Source organism: Dipodomys spectabilis, unplaced genomic scaffold (genome assembly GCF_019054845.1).
Source record: "Dipodomys spectabilis isolate Male_0828 unplaced genomic scaffold, ASM1905484v1 ptg000095l, whole genome shotgun sequence".
NCBI lineage: Eukaryota > Metazoa > Chordata > Mammalia > Rodentia > Heteromyidae > Dipodomys > Dipodomys spectabilis.
The window spans coordinates 40,789,486-40,812,780 of NW_024870772.1; the positions used below are offsets into that span (position 1 = coordinate 40,789,486).

General features: G+C 39.9%; 1 protein-coding gene across 1 annotated transcript in view; it reads left to right on the forward strand.

Annotated features, from left to right (window-relative positions):
- The window catches only part of Frem2 (FRAS1 related extracellular matrix 2), a 156,736-nt gene extending 141,554 nt beyond the window's left edge, over nt 1-15,182 (forward strand). The window contains exons 17-24 of the mRNA XM_042685857.1: nt 6,142-6,334; nt 8,068-8,172; nt 9,498-9,625; nt 9,746-9,880; nt 11,478-11,604; nt 12,394-12,581; nt 13,038-13,184; nt 14,002-15,182. Of these exons, the coding sequence (XP_042541791.1) occupies nt 6,142-6,334; nt 8,068-8,172; nt 9,498-9,625; nt 9,746-9,880; nt 11,478-11,604; nt 12,394-12,581; nt 13,038-13,184; nt 14,002-14,514 (1,536 nt within the window). The 3' untranslated portion in view covers nt 14,515-15,182. The remainder of the gene's footprint in view (nt 1-6,141; nt 6,335-8,067; nt 8,173-9,497; nt 9,626-9,745; nt 9,881-11,477; nt 11,605-12,393; nt 12,582-13,037; nt 13,185-14,001) is intronic.
- The last annotated feature ends 8,113 nt before the right edge of the window (nt 15,183-23,295 follow it).

Sequence of the window (23,295 nt, forward strand, 5' to 3'; positions counted from 1 at the left end):
ACAGAGTAGTAGGTCACATTCGTAGTTTAGTTGTTCCTTGTTGAAATCTCTTTTTCTTTCCCCCTGCCTTGTCTAATTTTTACTCAGAGACGTTTTCTGTTTTCTTCACACTATGGTGGCACTCTTTCGTCTTTCATATGTGATTCAGACAGCGTTTGCTAGTGAAAATCCCACACACACTTCCTTGAGCGTCATCTTGTCAAAGCTGTCTGGTTCTCCAATGTGTTATGGTCATTCCGAATGCAAAACTATGGTGTTAACTCCTCAGTCTAAAACCAACTATAAAATAATTACCTGCACTGACCCTGCTTTGCTAAATTCCAGTTCCTCCATTGAATTCTTTGAGGGTTTGTGTGTGTAGGATGTGTGTGTGTGTGTGTGTGTAAGAGAGAAAGAATGGGCATGCATGTGGGCCAGTACTAAATGGGACTTGAACTCAGAACCTCTCATTCTCACTTAGCTCTCTCTGCTAAAACCTGGCACTCTAACACTTGTGCTATAACTCCCCTTCCAGCTTGTTGCTGGAGAGATAAGAGTATCTCAGATTTGTCTGCCTAAACTGGCTTCAAACTTCTGTCTTCACTCAGATTTCGGCCTCCTGAATAGCTGGGATTATAGATGTGAGCCAGCAGCGTCTGGCTTTGAGTTTGGAGCTTTCTTTCTTATCAGGACCTCAATTAGTTAGAAAACTCATACCTCTGACTCTGTAGTTGAACTGTGAGTGGTTCTGCTGTGTTAGGTGGAAACAGGCAGCTCTAGGTTTCAACGAAGCTCCATATACCTGAGTCTGGTTCTATATAACACAGAGAATAAGGATACACACTGCGTGAGGCTGTCACATCATGAGATTCTTACCCCGTTTGTGCAATATTAAATTGATGGCCAGCATGTGATATGAATTCTCTCTGAGAGGATTTCTTTGGCTTGGGCAATATTGAAAGATATGTAAAAGTATAACCATGCAATCAGTATCACAGTGATGAGCACATTCAGTGTAACTCACTGAGACCACAGCACCTGCTTGTAACATTCTAAAACCCTCAGTGTAATATGTAAACAGTAGCACAAGCACATAAAATGAGGTGCTTATTCTCTTACAGGGAAAGAATAGAGATGACTATCTCATTTGTCCCTATGTTCTTCTTTGGGCTTAAACTTCTATTTTTTCTCCTATTGATATTCTCCCCTCAACACACTTTACATAGTATTGAAATATAGTAAAGGAGAAGTTAAAGATGCAGAAGAAAACTAATCATCTAAAGCTAATCCCTTACTTTTTCTCCATTGGTCTTGGGGTTCTAGAGAAGACAAGACGTAGTCATAGGAATAACAAAATCATCATCATCATCATCATCATAGCTAATATGCATTTAATGTTTACCATGCTTTCCTAAATACATAGCATCTTTTATGCAACTGGATAAAAACACTGTAAGTACCGCTTTAGTCCCCTTCCAGTCAGATCACTCCCATGTTCAGGGAGCTGGTCATGCTGTGTTCACACCTACATCATAATGCTTAGGGCATATCTAATCAAGTGTGTATGAAGAATGATTGTCACAGATGTGATTGCAAGAGTGACTAATGAAAGCCGATGCCAGTAGCTTACACCTGTAATCCTACTACTCAAAGGACTGAGATCTGAGGATTACAGTTCAAAGTCAGCCCAGGCAGGAAAGTCTGTGAGACTCTTATTAACCACCCCAAAAGTCCAGAAGTGAAGCTGTGGCTCATATGGTAGAATGCTAGCCTCGAGCAAAAAGCTCAGGGATAATGCCCAAGCCTTGAATACAAGCTCCAGGACCAGCACACATACACACACACACACACACACACACACACACACACACACACACACACACACACACCACACATACACACGTGCCTAACGAGTGTTTCCCGCTGTTCTTATTATAATGCTGACCAGTAGCAACCATAAAAACAGGTGCCAGGGTACATCACACAGCCCCTACTAATAAAACAGTACAAATCCAGGTCCTTTCAAAGGCAATCTACAGCTTCAGTGTGCAGAGAGCTCAGCTTGGTTTTGATTTGATTTTTGTGTTTGAGTTTTTGTTGTTCTTGTTGTTGGGATTGGGGGAGGGGGGGCTGTCCGGTCGTGGGGCCTGGACTCTGGGCCTGGGTGTTGTCCCTCAGCTATTCAGCTCAAGGCTAGCGCTCTACCACTTGAGCCACAGCGCCACTTCCGGCTTTTTTTTTTCTGCTTATGTGGTGCTGAAGAATCGAACCCAGGGCCTCAAGCATGCAAGGCAAGCGCTCTACCACTGAGCCACCTTCTCAGCCCTGTTGTTGGGATTTTTTTGTTTTGTTTGTTTTGTTTTTCTGGTCTTGAGGCTTGAACTCAAGACTCAGGGCCTGGGTGCTATCCCTGAGCCTGAGCCTTTTCTGCTCAAGACTAGCACTCTACCATTTGAGCCACAGCTCTGATTTTTTTTTTTTCTAAATTGGAGAGAAGAGTCTCACAGATTTTCTTGCTTCGGCTGGCTTTGACTGCGATGTCAGCCTCCTGAGTAGCTAGGATTACAGACATGAGCCACTGGTGACTTGCTTGCAGCTCAGTGCAAACCAATTTCTTGAGACAACATCTGAAGGAAAGCAAACTAAATGCATGGTAATTGGATTCCACTTTCCACCATCATGGGAATAATGTTTCAATGGCTTCTCTTCTCCTCTCGTTCTTCTCCCCTCTTTCCTTTTGGTCCCTTGGACGCCTCAAGTAAGCAGGACATACAGGTCTGTGTGCCCTCTGCGGTCCCTTCTCTCTTTTCATTCTTTCCTAGCACTGGCACTTTAGCATAAAGTAATCGTTGTGCAAACAACTTTTATTACCCTGTAATTGCTTCTGCCAGGAGCAGCATACTGAGGAACTGAGTTATTTTTGTTTCCTTATGTGGTCATTGTATTTACAGCTACCATGATGAAATATTGCCAAGTCCCTGCATTTTCATGAGGGTGAATAGAAATCTGTCTCTGACACACTCCGAGTTTTCTACTTTCCTTTAAGCTCCCAGTTTAGACTATTTAACACAGAAGAAACAGTTGCCAAAGAGAAGGGATCAGGTGGAAAAAAAATTGGGGATAATTGTCAGCAGCTAGGAAGTTTGATGATCATTTATGCAGTTTGACTACTGCTATCCTCAGCTGATATCTTGATTGTGTTTTCATTGGCCACTCCTTTGTACATTCACTCATTGAAGAAGCCGGCAGTGAACATTCCAGGGATATTCCCAGAGAACATTCCAGGGGACAATCAAGGATTGCAGACCAAATCTATACACTACCAAAGTAGAATTATAAGAGTCAGCTCTTCATTCTTATAAAACGTTAAGAATTTTACATGCCAAGGAAAAGAACCTTAAAGCTTCCATAGAGAAATTTGGCTAAAATAGTTTTCAATCATTTGCTTCTAAAATATAAAAACAATTGAATAATTAAACTAAAAAGAATGGAAAGACTAATGTAATAATTTAATTAAAAATAATTTAAATGAAGGAATCTATATGTACCTGGTGCTTTTATAAAAGTTAAATACAATGAAAAACCTGTTTCTTTCTTTTTTTGTCAGTTGTAGAGCTTGAACTCTGGGCCTAGGCACTGTCCCTGAGCTCTTCAGCTCAAGGCTAGTGTTGTACCACTTTGAGTCACAGTGCCACTTCTGATTTTTTGGTGGTTAACTGAAAATAAGAAGCTCACAGACTTTCCTGCCTAGGCTGACTTTGAACCATGATCCTCAGATCTCAGCCTCCTGAGCTGCTAGGGTTACAGGCGTGAGCCACCAGTGCCCAAATGAAAAATACTTTTGATGCAAAATGGCTAATAAAGTTAAACTAAGTTTTTTAAACCATTGGATGTTTAGTGAATTTTCTCTTGAAAGCCATTCTTTAAAAAAATAAAACACTGCACACCACACGACTCACACTTCTTCATCTTAACTATTCAGGAGGCTGGATCTGAGGGTTGAGGTGTGAAGCCAGCCCTGGCAGGAAAATCCATGGGACTCTTATCTCCAGTTAAACACTAAAAAGCCAGAAATATGGCTTTTTGTTAATGGCTCAAATGGCATAGCACCAATCTTGAAAGGAAAAGCTAGGCAAGAGCTCAAATTTCTGAGTTCAAGCCCAAGTATTGGCACCCAAAAGAAGGAAGAAGGGAGGGAGGGAGGGAGGGAGGAAGGAAGGAAGGAAGGAAGGAAGGAAGGAAGGAAGGAAGGAAGGAAGGAAGGAAGGAAGGAAGGAAGGAAGGAAGGAAGGAAGAAAAAGGAAGGAAGGAAGGAAGGAAGGAAGATCCTTATATCCAAAGTAAACAAAAACAAATAAAACAGAAAAAAACCTGGGCAAAGCCATGGCCCAAGTAGTGTGCCTGTGGAGCAAGCAAGCTAAGCAGTACATGCTTAATACTGACAAATAAAAGTCATTCGTTTTATATTTTAATAATTGCATTGCAAAGGAAAATTCCTAAATATGTTCGCTTGGTTAGGCAAACCATAGCTGACAAGCTATATTAATAAGCTATAGAAATTCAGTCTCAGTATTTGTACTTCTTTTTTCAATGCTGGGGCTTGAACTCAGGGTTTGATTGCTGTCTTTTAGACTTTTAATTCAAGGTTGGCTTACTACCACTGGAGTCATACCTCCCCTTCCAGTTTTGGGGGGATAATTGAAGGTGAATATCTTTCATGTGTGTCTGCTTAGGCTGGCTTCAACACAGATCTTCAGATCTCAGCCTCTTGGATAGCTTGGATTACAGGACAATAGTTCATATAATTTAAATTATTTGCTAACTCAGGTGTCTAAGTCCTTTTAGCCAGTTTATTTGGATGATTATCATATAACCTGACTAAAGCTTCCAAGAAGCAGGCTCTGTTTTCCTCTCATGAAAATAAGCCATAGTGTTTGCTTTGTTGTATTTTAGACCTATTTTGAGAGTTAAATGCAATAATTTTTATTAGGTGATCTATTAGGACTGTGCCATCTTTGTTTGGTATGTAGTGAGGTGTGAGAGAGAGAAGAAAAGATCAGAAACTAGGTTTTGGCAGAGCCCTGGGGAAGCATATGGAATTCTATAGAAAATTTACTGTATTTCTTTAATACTTAATTTTCTTATGTCTTTTTCTTTCTGTCCATCATGCAACCCGTAAGTCAGCCACTCACAAATATACACAAACATAGTTGCAAGAGTAAATGGTAATGTTAAATAACTTCTATTGGACCCTACACAGCGTCTGAAATTTGGTAGGTGCTTGACAAATAAATATTCATTTATCCTCCACTATTCCCAAACCATCTGTCAAATATCTTAAGAAGAAGAAGAGTATAAAATTCAAAGCAAGACACTTTGCTTTTTTCTTGAAACATTTTAAATGCTACATGTTGTTAGTGACTAGATTTAGTTCCAGATCTTTGCCCCTTGTCTCATCTCTCTGTATAATTAAAAATAGCTCATAGTAGCATTTAAAAAATAAGATCCAATAGTTGATGGGTCAAATGTTTATCTAGTAATGAGTGGATAAATGAAATGCAGCTCTGACACATGAAAATCAAAAGGAATGAGGCATGGATGGAAGCAGGCCACCTGCTGGAAATGCCTTAAAAACACACAAAGAGACACAGGGACTGCCTGATCCGCTTGTATGAAATGTTCAGATAAGCAAATTACATAGTCATACGAAGTAGGATAGAAGTTGGCAGGGACTCTGGGGAGGAGGAAATGGTGAGGGACTGCAAATGAGCACAGGGTTCTTTGGGAGTGATGAAAACATCCTTAAATTGTATTGATTGTATTCATGGAAGCTTGGCTTCTTGACTATACTAAAACTACTGAATTAATTATACAGTAATATATACTAGAAGATATACTGTGTAAGTATCCTCTGTAGAAAATGTGTATCTTAAGAATTGCTGTGCACCTCTCTGTGATGGAGGTAGTTATGAACAATAATTTAATAGATCCAAAAATGAAGCGAGGAGGAAATAAGGTCATAGGATGTTTTCATTTTCTTGCCTTCCTGAGGATCTGAAATCTTCAGTGAAGTGAGAGGCGGTTTTGAGTAGCTTGGACAACAAGAGGCTCATTTGGTTTAACTCTGAATGGTGTTGATGGGGATCATTTTTGTTGTCGTAGGTCCTCAACTTGGTACAGTCCTATGTGACCCTTCGAGTTCCTCTGTATGTTTCCTACGTGTTCCATTCCCCAGTTGGGGTTGGAGGCTGGCAGCATTTTGACTTGAAGTCAGAGCTTCGTTTGACTTTTGTGTACGACACTGCCATCTTGTGGAATGATGGCATTGGCAGCCCACCAGAAGCTGAACTCCAGGGTGAGTTGACTTAGAAAACTAGCTTTCTCATCTATTTGCATTACTTGCAAGGATTTTTTTTTAATTGTAAAACATATATTATAAAATATGTAACTATGAAATCAGTAAATTACACTCTTACTTTCGTCGTGAGAAAACTCTTGTTTGATAAGATCATAGTAATATCTCGAATTCTGCCAAAAAACACATTTTTTTGAATTGTTAAATCTTCCTTGTTGCCTGGCACCTGTGACTCACCTCTGTAATCCTAACTACTGAGGAGGCTGAGATCTGAGGATTGAGGTTTCCCTGGAAGGAAAGTCTGTGATTTACCTCCAATTAACTAGCAAAAGATAGAAGAGGAGCTGTGGCTCAGGTGGTAGAGTGTCAACCTTGAGCAAAAAAAAAAAAAAAAAAAGCTAAAGAAGCATGCCTAGGCCTTAAGTTCAAGCCCTAGTATAGGAACACACGTACTAAAAATATGTCCCTTGCTATATATTGTAGATATGTTACTCTTATTCTTGTCTTAGGTGATAAATCCCTTATATACTACAAACACAATCAACATATTTCCCTAGGAAGTTCCAGCTGAAAATAAGAATCACTTGCAAGGGGGAAAAAGAATTGATTACAAGGGAAGAAGTTATATATCTTTTTCTTGTAAAAAAAAAAAAAAAAAACAAGAAACGCATTATAATATCCAGAATGAATTATGTCCAGAACAAGTTCTGACTTACCCTACAATTATTTGTGCATACGGTGTAACATTTCTGGAACTTAAGTTCTCATTTTATGTTCAACTCTCCTATTACCCTTTAGCCCATCTGGTTCCATCTATAGTTACATATCAAGCCAGCATGATATTTTACTAGCCTAAAAGAAAGCACAGTTGACAGCGCATCTCCAATATAAATCTACAACCTGAAGCAGGTTAAATTTACCTTAGAGCTGTGGGAGAAGTAGCTTCAAGATTCCTTCTAGATCACTTTGTGTTTGCATTCCACATCTGGCCTTAAAAGATGAATATTGGTGAACCTTACTTGGTATCTCTAACTGTGGTCCTCTTATCTCTGGGGCCAAATTTTGTCTTGGGAAAGTATCTGAATTTTCTTGAAGGTCATAAAATTGTCACTCCCTTTCCATGCTCAAATAGCTACAGATGTGGTGGGGAGGGTTGGTTGAGGGGGGTGTTTGCTGGTACTAGGGTTTGAATTTAGAGTCTGGGCACTGTTCCTTAGTTTTTTCACTCACTTCTGGTCCTTTACTACTTGAGACACATCTGAATTTCCAACTTTGTAGTGTTTAATTAGAGATAGGAGTCTCTTGTACTTTCCTGTCCAGGTTGGCTTTGAACCTTAATTCTCAGAGCTCAGATCTCCTTTAAGTAGCTAGCGTTACATGAATAAGCCACCAGCTCCCAACTAAATCCACTACCATTTTGACAAGTTTAATTGTCTTGTCTCTCAGATTCATTTTGGCAGACAAAAAGTTTTTTTTTAAGTCACTTAGTGTATTGTCATCATCTATGTATTTCATAGTGTTATGGCTCATATTACCTAATTTGCCTCTCTCTAGATGTCTTTCCTCCTTAGAGGAAACAAAGAAACTTCTGCCTCTTTTATTATTCAGATTTCTCCTGAAAGACAAAGATGTCTAGAATGGGTAAAGATGGGAGAAATCACTAACTTTGGGGAAGGATTTATCTATTTGAAGTCGCTAGACTCTGACGTCTCTGCTTTTGTTCCCCATTGTAGGTTCTCTCTATCCAACCAGTATGCGCATTGGTGAAGAGGGTCGTCTGGCTGTGAACTTCAAGACAGAGGCTCAGTTCCATGGCTTGTTTGTGCTGTCACATCCAGGTAAAGCTCATTCCCCACACAACAAACATTCCATATTCACTCAGATTTCAACAAATGAATTTCACACATGCAGCTAGCTCCTCCTTGGGCTTGCAAATCACTTTTCAGCCTCTCAGGAGCTGCAAAATTATCCTATGGAGGCTTTTGGAGAAAATGCCAAAAACACTGACTCTGTGCAAAAAAGGAAAGTCGTACTGAGTAGTGTTCCTCAGAAAGAGCACATAGGAATAGCAGTCCCTTTCTCTGCTTTGTTTCCATTGTTGCGTTTCAGGTGTTTCTCTGTTCCCTGCTCTTTGCTTGGTACTGTGAGAATCCTTTCTAATAGTCAGAAGTAGGCACTTGACTTCCCCGCTCAAGTTTCACATGGCTTAACCAGCTACATTTATTAAGAATTGGCCAGGGAATTGAACTCCCCAGGGTGAACTGTGTTTGAATATGAATAAAGCACCCACCCGTGTGTGTTGGTCTGAATTAGCAAGAACATTTCACTAGAAATAATTTCTTTTCATTTGATTTTCCCTATTACCATATTGTTTTTGTCTGTTTTATTTCTGTGCCAACTCCTGTCAAATGGGAAAGGCAACACAGTCCACTTACCCACACCAACGCCTCCCTTTTTCATGGCATGAGCTCTAACAAAGGAGAAAATGGAGTAGAATATTCAAGAGCAACAAAGAGGATTCATGGTATTTTTGTGAGATTGAGCCTCAGGAACAAAACCCAAAAAGAATCACTTTGCTTTATGGTAATTGGCGATGCTGGTATCAAGAATTTCCTGGTCTTTATGGTCCTTTCCACATCTCCACCTTTCTAATACACTGGATCTTTGTTTAGCCCTGATTACAGGCAATCTAATTATAATTAAGAGTCCATTCAGAAATTGGGTTTGTCCAGATGTGCGGATGTGAGGATGGAAGTGACCTATTTTAAGTTTGGCTCTTAGCTTGGGTGTACAATTAATGCATTCTCCCCAGCCTGGTTGCCCTTTGCTGACTCCTGGAAAGTAGCCCTGAGCCATTCGAGTATTTCTGTACAATTACCTATTGATGGATTACAGGGCAGAAAAGTTTCTAATGTGCGAATCCAAGGTCACACATCCTCTCTGTATGACCTTGAGAGAGAGAGCTACACAGTCACTCATAGCCCAGTTTCTTTACTTGCACATTGAGGACATTTACACCAACAACCTTGCTTACTCTGCACATTGTTTATTAGAATAGAAGCAAGTTGTACGGGATATGGTGCTTTGACAATGCTAAATTGTGGCATACTTTTCCAACCTAAGCACTTTACAGTGTTATCTGGGACATTTATTTTTTTCCTAGCGTCCTTCACAAGTTCAATGATCATGTCAGCTGACCATCCAGGCCTGACCTTTTCCCTCCGCCTCATAAGGAGTGAACCAACCTATAACCAGCCTGTACAGCAATGGAGCTTTGTCTCTGACTTTGCAGTAAGTGACTAAGACCTACTCAGTTTTGCTTTTCTGCTGATTTCAGATTGCACAGACTTTTCAAAGGAAAATCCAGAAATGGCTATATAAATCTATAAATGTCTTCTCTCTTCTCCAAAGGTACGTGACTACTCAGGAACCTACACTGTGAAGCTGGTGCCGTGCACCACACCATCCAATCAGGAGTACCACCTGCCAGTCACCTGCAACCCCAGAGAGCCTGTCACCTTTGACCTTGACATTCGATTCCAACAGGTATGCTGCAGAGCATCTGTGACCTCCACTTTTAGAACCTAATTTTGTTGGAATCAAGGTTTACTTTGACTGGTAATTTTTCTCCACATACCGAGTTTAATTCTCATATGCTGAGAAATAGGGAAGCAATTAGGATGAAGACATTATTTTCCATCTGTCACTACTTCTGGGTATATAATTCATAGTTCAAGTTCATATATGAGTTATTTATTTATTTATTTATTTATTTATTCATTTATTTTTGGTCAGTCGTGCTTGAACTCTGGGCCTGGGCGCTGTCCCTCAGCTCTTCAGCTCAAGGCTAGTGCTGTACCACTTGAGCTACAGCACCACTTCCAGTTTTCTATTGGTTTATTAGGGATAAGAGTTCATGGACTTTCCTGCCTGGGCTGGCTTTGAACCGTGCTCCTCAGATCTCAGCCTCCTGAGTTGCTAGGGTTGCAGGCATGAACCACCGGTGCCCAGCTACATGAGTTATTTATCCTTTATCTGATTTCCACTTTTCTCCTCCTGCAGTTTGCTACCTTAGAGATGGGGGAAAAATTTCCCTAGCTCCTCTGTACTTCCCCATCTTGGTTTCAGTCTTAAAGGCGAATGAATATCTTGTAGCTCATTCTACCTCAAAGTACCTACATTTCCACAAACTATTAAAAGATGTATGTTAGCAACTTTTTTTGGTGATACTAAGGTTTTGAATTCAGGGCCTTGTGCTTTCTAGGCAAGGACTCTACCACTTGAGTCACACTCCTAGCCCTTTTTTGCTTCAGTTGTTTTTGTTTTTGTCAGTCATGGGGCTTGAACTTTGGTGCTGTCCCTGAGCTCTTCAGCTCAAGTTGAGCACTCTACCACTTGAGCCACAGCACCACTTCTGGTTTTCTGGTGGTTAATTGGAGATAAGAGTCTCATAGAGTTTCTTTGCACAGGTTGTCTTTGAACCGTGATCCTCAGATCTCAGCCTCCTGAGTAACTAGGATTACAGGCATGAGCCACCAGCGCCCAACTTGCTTCAGTTATTTTTAATAGGGTCTTGAGTTTATGACCCAGGCCAGTCTGGACCGTGCTCCTCCTATTTATGTTCCCTCACATAGCTGGGAATGACAGATTCACACCACCATGTGCAGTTTTGTTTGTTTTTGGTTTCTATTTATGAGCTAATATGGGAGTGTCACCATATTTGGGGGATGGGAAGCCTGGAATTGGCCTTAAACTGATACTTTTCTTTTCATATCTCCACCTCCTAAGTAGCTAGAATCTCCAGAGTGGTCCATGCCCCACGCTGTGATGACAACTTTTGTCTAAGAAATTATACTAAGAGTTGACCTTCTACTGGGCATGAAATTTATCAGTCCTTGATAATCACCCAATAGATGGAAATAGAATGCTCCTCATGCCTTAAAAAAATTCTTTTTTAACTCCACCATTCTTACCTTCTCCAGAAGGAGTGGTTGGCTTGGCTGACCATGGAAATTTCAATGCACTCTTCAGCATTGAACCTGGCCGTATTCCATGAATACACGTGCCTACTAACACCCAGGTGTGCACATATGCATGTGAGAACCACTAACATTACATAAAGGGCTTTCACCCTTGGTTTTAGGTCAGTGATCCCGTGGCAGCAGAATTCAGCCTGAACACCCACATGTACCTGCTCTCCAAGAAGAGTCTCTGGTTGTCAGATGGCTCCATGGGATTTGGGCAAGAGAGTGACGTTGCTTTTGCAGAAGGTATCACGAGAACAGGAAGGCAGCTCTGCTGGTCCTGTGCATCTGTGGTTTGGGATAGTTTGCTTTGTTAGGAAGGTTGGGTGGGGACAAGAATTGCCTCTTTCACACTTCTGAGAAGTCACTGGAACTGGCTATATGTTACTGAGTGGATTTCTGGGGAATTTACTATTTCCATTATCTGAGTGACTTTTGGAACCAATCTGAGGTTGCTTTTCTTGATTTTTTTCTATTTTGTTAGACTAAACTGCAGCTACAGGAGACTATAAATGCCACCAGCACAAAGCTGTGTGTGCCTTTTCTGATGATGTTTATATCAAGCATGTAGCAAAATACCTGGCACATGTGAGGAGTTCAATGATAGCTGTGAAATGTTTTATTGAATGTCAAAGGCTTCATTAAAGTCATCTTTCAGAAGTAAATAGAATTAATTACAGACTTTTATTGGTGTTTATTTTTTCAGTGTTATTCTATATTTTATTAGTCTACATCTCCCTAGTTAAATCTCACTACAAACTAGACTTTAACCACAAAGGGGATTTTATGAATGCTAAATCACAGACCAGACTTTGAGATTATTCCCTCTGTGGCTGAACTTCTGAGGCTCTGTAGCGCTCATCAATCAGTTGTGATCAGTCTGCAGGGTGATCTTACCTGAGGCCTAGGAGAGGACCAGACTCTGGCCTTCTACATCTGACAACAGATTAGGAAACTATGTCTACGTTCTTGTTGTCATAAACTGTTTGTACTGTCTGTCAACCAAGAGAAATAACATTCCCATGTCTGTTTCAGGGGATGTAATTTATGGTCGTGTCATGGTAGATCCTGTCCAGAATCTAGGTGACTCCTTTTACTGCAGCATTGAGAAAGTATTCCTGTGCACGGGAGCTGATGGCTACGTGCCCAAGTATAGTCCAGCAAATGAAGAATACGGCTGCTTAGCAGATTCCCCTTCGCTCCTCTATAGATTTAAAATTGTGGTAAGTGCTTTGACCCAAGCAATAAACAGACTAAGCCTTTTTGTCAGACATTTCAAACAATAATATTTTTTTTAATTTAACCACATAGCAATACTTTTTTTTTTTGGCTGGGGGGCGGGGGGGGGGGCGGGCTTGAACTCTGGGCTTGGGCGCTGTCCCTGTGCTCTTCAGCTCCAGGCGAGCATTCTACCACTTGAGCCACAGCGCCACTTCCGGTTTTCTAGTGGTTTATTGGAGATAAGAGTCTCATGGACTTTCCTGCCCAGGCTGGCTTTGAACTGCGATCCTCAGATCTCAGCCTCTGAGTAGCTAGGATTACAGGTGTGAGCCACTGGTGTCCGGCTTAGCAATACTTTATGATAATCTATCCTTGACCAAAACGCATAGGAAAACATTCTATCCTGGCAAAAGTTAGCATTAACGTATAACAATCATCATTTTCCTTATTGCTTCAAGGACAAAGCCCAGCCAGAGACACAAGCCACCAGTTTTGGAAATGTGCTCTTTAATGCTAAACTGGCAGTAGATGATCCCGAAGCCATTCTCTTAGTGAATCAGCCTGGGTCCGATGGATTTAAAGTTGACTCAACGCCGCTGTTTCAAGTAAGTCCCAAACAAGCTTACTTATCACAGCCACATAGACATGTGCACATAACATTTCTGACAAGAGTAATTTGCTTTTCTTTTTTTAATACTTCTTTCCTATGGATGTGTGTGTGTGTGTGTGTGTGTGTGTGTGTGTGTGTGTGTGTGTGTGTGTGTATGAGCGAGTGCGTGTCTGTGCATGCCAGTTCTGGAGCCTGAACTCAAGGCTACTGGTTCTCACTTGGCTTTTTCACTCAAGGCTGGTACTCTACCATTCAAGCTATATCTCCACTTCCTCTCTGAAACTTTTAAGAAGATTTTTTTTCCTTGCAGTTGCAAGGCTTGCTCAAGGCTAGCGCTCTGCCACCTAAGCCAAAGAGCCACTTCTGGTTTTCTGGTGATTCATTGGAGATAAGAGTCTCACAGACTTTCCTGCCTGGGCTGGCTTTGAACCGTGATCCTCAGATCTCAGCTTCCTGAGTAGCTAGAATTCACAGGCATGAGCTACCAGTGCCCAGCAAAATACACTCTTTACCTAACTTATATAACTGTAACCCTTCTGTACATCACCTTTATAATAACAATAAAAATGTAAACTAGGTCTGGAGACATGGCCCAAGTGGTCGAGCACCAACCAAGCAAGCAAGCCTAATGAGCACAAGATCCTGAGTTCAAACCCCAATAACATCAAAAAGGAAAAAAAAAAGAATATTGAGTAAATTAGTTCTACAGATGAAATAATCACTTATCATGATTTCTACCATTAGGCTCTCTTATACATAGTCATGATTAAGATTGGCACATTTCCTAACAAGTAGTGTTGTATGTTTTCTAGGTCACTCTGGGCCGAGAATGGTACCTACACACAATCTATACAGTAAGATCAAAAGACAATACCCTCCGAGGGATTGGCAAAAGGAGTGTGGAGTACCAGTACCACTCGCTGGTGCGCCATGCAGATTCCCAGGCAACTTCAACGAGCAGGAAGAAGAGAGAGATCAGAAGCACACCCTCACTGGCCTGGGAAATTGGTGCTGAAAACAACCGAGGCACAAACATCCAGCATATCACCCTGGACCGCAGCACCAAGAGGCAAATCCCGCAAGGGAGAGTTCCTCCTGATGGCATCCTTCCCCGGGAGTTCAACAATCCTGGCTCTGACATCAGCTTGATCACTGCCTTGGGCGGCATTGCAGTGGGATTACTCACCGTGTGCCTCTCCATCATTGCAGCCATGGTGTGCCGGAGGAAGAAGAGCATCAGAGCAAAGGATGCTGCCAAGGGCTCTGGCAGCAGTGAGCCTATGATGTCCCCACAGAACCACCATGGTGACAGCTCAGAGGTGTGAATACCGCAGGTAGCATTCAACCTTTTTCCTAAGTGCCTCAGAAAACATGACACCAGAGCCCCCAGATAGATGGTAGAGAATTGGGGACTTCCATGATGAAGCTGCTCAGAGCACCTGCCTGTGCTAAAGTACTTGGGTTTATATGGTATCTATTCTCTTAAGCATGGAAAGACATTTTTGGACCACATCGTTCCTCTTGCCCAGAAGGCTTCCAAGATGTGGTCACACATAGACAGAACCATGAATGGGTGGTGAGGAGTTCACTTCCTGTTCTGGGTATGCTCTCTACACTGTGGAGACGATCTATTCAAAGGTGCTAACAGGCTCTCTGGGAAATCTGAGAGTCTATTGTGGCTATGTGTGAGTAAACTTTGAAGGTGCAATGATCACTTGTTCATTCATTGTATAACTGATTATTAGTAGAAATAGTTTTAACTGGTAGTCTGGAAGGGTGATGAACACACTGTTTATGATGACAAGTTTTCCACTCAGTGAAGACAGCATAGAAATATGACCAGGGCTTGCTCATCTTGGCTACTATTTAGGAGAGAGTGGAAAGAAAGATAGAAAGAAGGGAACTTCCTCACTTGGAATTGAATTTTGTTCTTTTCAGGCCCTCCTTCTTCTATTTGTTTATTTAATTTAAATTAAACCAAAGAATATGTTAATTCTGGCAAAGACTTTTTTTTTAAAAGCAAGAGTGCTCTGTTGGGATATGTAGAGCTCCTGGGTCATCATATGCCTCTTTGGTGCTAAATATTTGTGGGAAATAAGAGGATTGATGTTAGATTCACTCTTAAGACAATGTTCTCCAAGAACTGAGCCTAGATGTTTGCAGGTTTGAACCCATAAAGGATCATGAGAGAGACATCTTTACAGCTGGTGAAGACTGAAAATGGTATTTATGCATGTGGTTATGGATAACCAGAGTGCCTCTTACACATACTTTAAAAGAACATTTCGAAACATGACAGATGAGGTCAACCCTCACAGTCGCAGAGACACAGAATAACTCTAGAACCCACGTGGCCATAGGACATGTGATGAAATTCTAAACGGCACCCAGTCCAGACGGTGGTAGGATGTCCTAACTACAATTGTTCCACAAACAGATGAGGAGCTGCCTAGTGCCACTGGTAATGTGCTTCTTTGATCTAAGAAGAAAGCATCGCTCTGTGGTGTCTAGTTCAGAGCAACCCCTCTCCACATTTAAAAACAAAAAAAACCTGTAACTGCTTACTGTTCATTCTACAAAACCAAGGTACTGAAGTCCTCTTTCTGGATATTTACCTTCTGCAGAAATGTGTAGGGTTTTGTTTGTTCGTTTTTTAAGAAACTAGTTTGGAGAAGGAAATCAGTAGTTTAATGGCCAGTCTTCTGAAATCCAGACAGTGTATTTTAGACAAAAATAAGGTTAGAAGGAAAAGAATAATGCCTAAAGAATAACCTGCAAATGCTACCTGGTATTCTCTTCTACTTCAGCCATAATCTGGCCAAGTTTAGCCTCTTGGTACAATGGAAATTCAGGGAAGAAGACCTTCTTCTCAGGTCCTACCTGTGCTTCTTTATTTGGTGCCTGTGCATACCAGCCACTGGTTGGTTGGGAAAAGTAAGCTACACTAGTACTAGGGGAGAAGGGAAAATTGTCTAATACTTGCCTCCCTTCTTTTAGGAAGCTGTTTGCTTTACATTCAAAGTCATGTAAAGAGAAAGAAAGTAAACTGCAATGTGCTATTGGGGAATTTCTAAATTTCACCTACATCTCAAAGATTCTCCCCAAAAAGACTTACATAAATCGAAAGTACTGTATAGCCCAGGAGTTCATTTGTCAAAATAAGTTGTAATATCTTCTCAATTTTCTATCCCATTCTTTTGCTTTACCTTCTGGCAGATGCTTAGCTACATGTTTAGCTACCTCATAATTAACAGGAATGAAACAGCTTCACATAGTGCATAGACTTTTACTACTTAGTATGGAGTTCAATTTATGAAGATCTTTAGAGCAAATATTCTCAATCCATTTCCTGATATGGTAATACTTCTGAACCTGATTCTCATGCAGTCTTTGGGTCTCTGTCATTAAATAAAGCAATTAGTGACATATCGTTATAACAAATTTCTTTTAGCTGGGCTCATTAAAATACAAATTTTGCTCCACAATATATTTTTCTAATGAAATCACTGTCTTTGAGTTGAATAACATGTTAAATGTATTTTTCCACTCTAACTAAAAGAAATCTTTCTTTCTTTCTTTCTTTCTCCTTCCTTTTTTCTTTCTTTCCTTCCTTCCTTTTCTTTTCTTTCTTCCTTTCCCCCTCCCTCTTCCTCTCCTTCCCCCATTCTCCTTCTTTCTCCCTTTACGTCTCCCTTTTCTTCTCCTAATCTTTGCTCATCTCTCCTTTTTCTCTTTCTCCTGCTCTCTTCTTTCTTCCCTTCATCCTCTTGAAAAAATAAAGAGTCTATGCATCAGTATCTTGTGACCCAATCAAGGTCTTATTGATATTACATAGTACTATATAGTTGATATTACATGATAATACAAAAAACAATAAACAGTATCATTAGTGGCCCCTTTAACCATATAAACAAAAAAGCATAAAAATAAGTAAATTTTAGTAATCATCTCATTTTTGTTTATTCCTTCAGTTAACATATATTGAGTGTTCACCTAGATTTTATTAGCCCTTCTGGGAGATGACAAAAACAAAAGTACAGTCGTCGATCAGTCTGATCTAGCTCTTTCCAGGATAGCATGTCCAGATTTGTATTAAGATTCTCTTCCAGGCATATCTATGAGCTATTGAAAAGATTCTCTGGAGCACCAACATTAGATTACACTCTTTTTTTTTTTTTATCTAAAAACAAAACATTTATATAAGTCATTCTTATGACAGAGTGAAAAATATTCCAAGCCCACACTGAGGAAGTACATTGTGTGGCAGTAGGTGGCACTGTGTTTTCTGTTCCCCTTCACGCAGGACAAGCCCTCTGTATTCCAGGAGTGGGATGTAGCACATAAACTCTTCCGCTTTTAGCGTCAACACTGTCTCCTAAGGTCCACTCAAACCAAAGTCCAATGGTTGAATAATGTAAGTCTAGACCAACTAGAACCCTGCTAGAATCCAGCATTTGTTAAAAGGGCCTGCTGTAGGCTCAGTATGTTGGGATTTTATTCTATAAACAGTGAAAGACCTTTATCAAGTCATCTAAAGTTTACATGTTTTTCCAGGGTACCTCCTAGGTCATAAGAATGGAAATACATTAGTATAAAAGTTACAAGAAGCCTGTCCTCATCCCCATCAATGCTAGAACTATCTCCAGGATGAACCATGTGGAAGTAGCTATATTAGAGCTGAATGTAATGACATTAGTTGATTTTTTTTTGGTATGTATACGTGCTAGTTCTGGGGCTTGTATGCAGATCCTAGGTGCTTGCTTTCCCCAAGCATTTTTGCTCAAGGCTAGTGTTCTACCCACCATTTGTGTCACAGCTCCACTTTCCACTGTTTGGTGGTTATTTGGAGATAAGAGTCTCCTTGCTGGGGATCACTTTGAATAGTGAGCCTCAGATGTCAGCCTCCTGAATAGCTAGGATTGCAGGTGTTGGCCACTGGCGCCTGGCAAAAATTTTATTTTGGAAAGATTTACTTAATATTGACTTGGAAACCAAGCAGTCCTTTAATGGGAAAAAGAAAATATATTGTTAAAGATGCCAATATTTTACAAATTGGAAATTCTCCTAGTTGTATTATTTTGAAAATAAGCATGTGATAATTTTTGAAACTATTTTTTCTAGCCATTATGGGCCATAGGAAAAGGATGAAAATAAGTGCCTTTTCTAACTGTACACCAGATAAATGAGAATCATATGTTCAATGAGTCTGACTTTGCAGAGCGTGCAAACTTGTAATCTGGAAGAAAACTATACATAGTAATACTGTCTGTCTCTCTCTCACACTGTCACACACACAAACAAAGACATCTCATTTCTAGATAGCCCCTAAAGCCATAATTCTAGCGGAAATAGTTCGCATAATGAAGGGTCATTTGTGAAAACCTTTTCTCATGGGAGTCCTTATGACATTATTTCAAAGGTTAATGTATTCCCTTAAAGTATTCTCTCAAAATATTTGAAAAAAGGCTTGGAGGTGTAAGAAGTTATTCTGATTTTGATGAAAGGCTTTAATACAGAGCATAATTTTCTTTTACCAGCAAAAATATTATATAGAAATTGCCTAGAAGGAGATTACATAGACTTCATAGAGAAAGCTAATTTTCTCTCAGGCAGAGCACTATAAAGGAAAACATACCAGCCAAAATGACCCTTTCGATTTAATTTTATTGGGAAAAAAATCAGAATATTAAATTTGAGAACTTAAAACAACTTTGCTTTCTTCCTTTCCAATGTATTTGGTTTCTTTCTGTGCATGAATTTATTTCAACAAACGAAAACCATCTTGGCAATGATGTCTAATTTGACTTCTTCTGCCTCTCTCTCTCTGACTCCTCTGTTTTATTTTTGAACAAATACCAAAGTTTATTACAACACTATAATAGTAAAGACAATGTTATCACCACATTGTATGAAAGAAGACAAATACAAGAGTGAAACCAAAGAGTTCAAAATAGATGCACTCACATATAGTGATCTGATTTATACAGAACAACTTTACAGTGTTTTTCTTTAACTTAATTTTGCTTTCTCTGAGATGTGTTAATTCTTCCAGGACTGGTTTCCCTTTTCCTTGTGAAATTGTTACCATGTTTACTGTGTGGTCAGCATTTTCTTCTATCCAATGTGGAAAAGTCCACAAGTATGTGTGCAGTGTCCCTTCTTTATAAAATATTAAAGATTTGGAGATGAAATAAAAACTTGCTACCCAAAGATCAAAAATGTCATATAGAGTATTATGACAGCACGTTGTACCTTGATTTTTTTTTCTCTCAGTGGAAGGATAGATTTGACATATAGGATATAAAAACCCTTTAAGAATTTCATTCAGTGGGTCTAAAACCAAAGATTCATTCATTCATATATATTATATATATGGACATATATAATTTTTTTAGAGTAAGTGAATACTTTGCACTGAGACCAGTAGGCAAAAGAGATTAGTAGGTTGTCAACAGCACTGAAAAATGTTCAATTTATAATTACTAAATGTACAATGATCTTTTACAATGAGCCGGATAATGCCTTCACTTGTTTTACATGATCACTTAAACAATTCAGGTACATCTACAATGGAGTTTTACTTTTTTTCCCCAATGTTTGGGTCCACAAAAGAACTATCAGTATTATGCCTTAAAAAGAGAAAAAAATAATAATGCTTGTTTTTAAAAGCTAACAAAATTAAAGAACCTTTAATGAAAATTATTCTTAAAAATAAAATGGTAGTCATTGGTTAAACATAACAAGGCAAATATAATAAGGCAATTTCTATAAAGGCTAAGATAAAATATCGTTATAAAAAATAACCAATATGAGAGCCATTGCCTCTGCTGTTAAGAATTCAAATATTTGGCAAGATGACTTAAAAGCCCATTTGTGTATTAAAGAAACTTTACCTTGGACAAGGGGTTGTGTGTTTGATAATAATTACACATGCTTGCTTGCTTCCCAGGCTTTCTCTGTAATACTTAGTAAATTTACCTTAATAGTCACTGAATGATGTATCTCTATGTGTAATGGAATTACTTACAAAACTCATTAGCCTTTGTTATTTTCCCATGGGAATTCCCCACAAACTAACAGGGTCTCATTCTTTTATTCCATGTATTTACTAAGTTACTTCATATTTGCAGAATATCCAAGTTTATTCCTGGGGAATATAAGTATGGCAATCATTTAGAGCTGTTCAGTTGTAAACATATTCTAAAATAATTCTGTCATGTGTGTTGCTGAAGTACACCTGTCTTTCTTCAAAGTATGTCATGTATTTAGTATAAATAAAGCCCATATAAATGCAAGCATAATGCGTTCAAAGGGTCAACTTGTGATGACACATTCTTTATGTTTATTTAACCTGAAGTCTCAGAAATCTTTCAATCCGCAATGAACGGCAGTTAACTGGAGCTTTGAAATCATTCAGGCCTCTGGACTGAGACAGTGTTCCCATTTCCTCCCTGATACTAGTTCACCTGAGATGCCCACAACTGTAAAAGATAAAGATCCAGACTAAGGCCTGCCAGGGGCCATGTATATTTGCTGGTGACAGCACACTTGGGATGACATCTTTTGACCAAAGGAGTAGGTCAGTAGTCATTACTATCATTAGACAGTCCTCCCAACTTCATTGATGAGGAAGAATTGACAGCTAGGGTCTTTACTGCCAAGATGGATGGGTCACCCTGATGCAAACTTCACCTAACAATCATTTGATTTATCATGAAGTCAGATTTTTAACATGACACCAGTATCATTTGGCAACAAGAAGAGATGAACATACAACCTTATAAGAAAAGGGAAAAGCACAATGAAAAAGAAGGGAATGTAGAAGAAAAATCCTAGCCAGTCACTGGTGGCTCATGCCTATAATCCTAGCTACACAGAAGGCTGAGCTGTGAGGATGAACAGTCAATGCTGCCCACTGCACACAAATCTGAGAGAGTCTTCAGCAGAAAACTGGAAATGGAGATGTGGCTTATGTGGTAAAGCACTAACCAGTCTTAAGCAAACACAAAACAAAAAAGCCAAGAGCTCAGAGCTCTAGGCTCTGAGTTCAAGCCCCAGTACTAGCACTGAAAAAAAGAAAGAAGAAAAAGGAAAGAGAGGCTTTTCTTCCACTGTGCTTCCAGCTCTGCTCCTTAATCCCAACCCAATTTCTGCCTGCACCCTTAGCATTGTAAGCACTTTGAATCTGTTTGGGGATAAGAGTTAGAAGACAGAAGATAGAATTAGATAGAAGACCTATTAGGACATCTCCAGATATGGCTCGGATGTGGTTGGCACCCCAGAAAGTCATCATCCCCAATGTAGTGATGTTGAGAAGTAGTGAGGACTTACTGGAAGGAGTTTAAGTCATTGGAACTCCATCTCTGAAAGGTAAAACTGGTGTCAGTGAAGAGTCACAGGTCTTGCAGGAATAGATTAGTGTTCTCCAAAGTGGGTTGTAATAAGCAAGCATGACACATTCCCTTGGTATCTCTTCTGCACACCCCTGCCTTGTGTACTCTTCTATGTTATTCCGACCATTATATATGCATGTAGCCAGAAGGTCCTCAACAGAGACATAACATTTGTCACCATCCAATCATGGAATTCCAGTCTTCCAAACTGTGAGCTAAACCTCTTTTCATTATAAAGTACCCAGCTTTGGATACTGTCTTCTAGCAACAGAAAATGGACAAGACACCACAACATTTAGGAACACCTGCAACTAGAGTGGTAAAGATCAAATTTCAACAATTTTTGCCTCTTCTCTCATATCAACTAGTTGTGGAGTCAGAAAGGGTAAAAGAAGAAAAAGGAAGTGCTGAGTTCTGACTGAAACCAGGCTCAGGGCACAGCATGACAAAAGATGGTTAGCAGAAATCTAGAATGAAAGAGTTTGGGGACAACAAACATTGAAAACTTTTTGATTTTCCTTTTTCCATTTTTCAGTTTCCTTAATAGGTTCTCATTATAAAGCAAAGAAGAAAAGGTTCAAATATTCAATGGAGTCGAAAGGATTTTTAACTATTTGAAATACTAATCATGGTTCCTAGAGTAAATTTTTCTTCCATAATCTGCTAGCAAGTTTCTTTCGTTTTCAAGAGAATCACAGCTCCTGCTTGGCTTTTTCACTCAAGGTTGGTGCTCTACCACCTGAGATATACCTTTACTTCCCAAATTGTGCTTTTTTAATAAACCACCTATTGGTGTCTTTCATCCTAGCATTCCTAATGGACCAAAGCAGTATTAGTATCACCTCCAGGTCCAGCAACAAGAACGATGTCTTGGAGAATGGAAATTTCAAGCCCTGCATTGATACTCTAGTTTGGGACAACTCTAAGTCAGAATGGAAAATCACGGGGCTGGGAAAGTGGCTCAGTGGTAGAGTGCTTGCCTTGCATGCATGAGGCCCTGGGTTCGATTCCTAAGCACCACATAAGCAGAAAAGGCCGGAAGTAGCGCTGTGGCTCAAGTGGTAGAGTGCTAACCTTGAGCTGAAGAGCTGAGGGACAGCACCCAGGCCCAGAGTTCAGGCCCCATGACTGACCAAAAAAAAAAAAGAATGGAAAATCACTTGACACAGGTTATTTGCACTGACCTAATGATTGATGTAATGTTTTCGAGTTCTACGGCTGCATTATAAGTAGACTAAATATTTCTCTCTCCAAGAGAGATTGTCTACTGCCTCTCCTTTTGGCCTGTTCCTCTCTCTATTTAGGGGAAAATACCTTAGCCTTATTCTAGGGATGGGTGGAGGTCACTGCTCTGAATATCACCTTTGGCAGCCACATCACAAACAAACTCTGAACTTCCCTGACTGTTCTACACCCCTTGGTCCCTATGCGTACTTACTTTCCAAAGATCTGGTGTCAGCTTTTAGTAATATAATAAATAACCTATTGTAATATATGCTAAAGTTTAAATAAGTGGGGGGAGGGGGGAAATGGGACAATTTGAATCTCCTGAGGAGTTGTCAAACTGTATCTTCCACAAGCCCACAGATTTTTAATACAGTTCTTAGACCTCCAATCACAATCCCAAAGAATGGAAACAGGCTATGCACTGTTTTTGTTAGCGTTTTTCCTCTGTAGTTTTGGACGGTGGTGATGTGGAGAAAAGGTTGGACA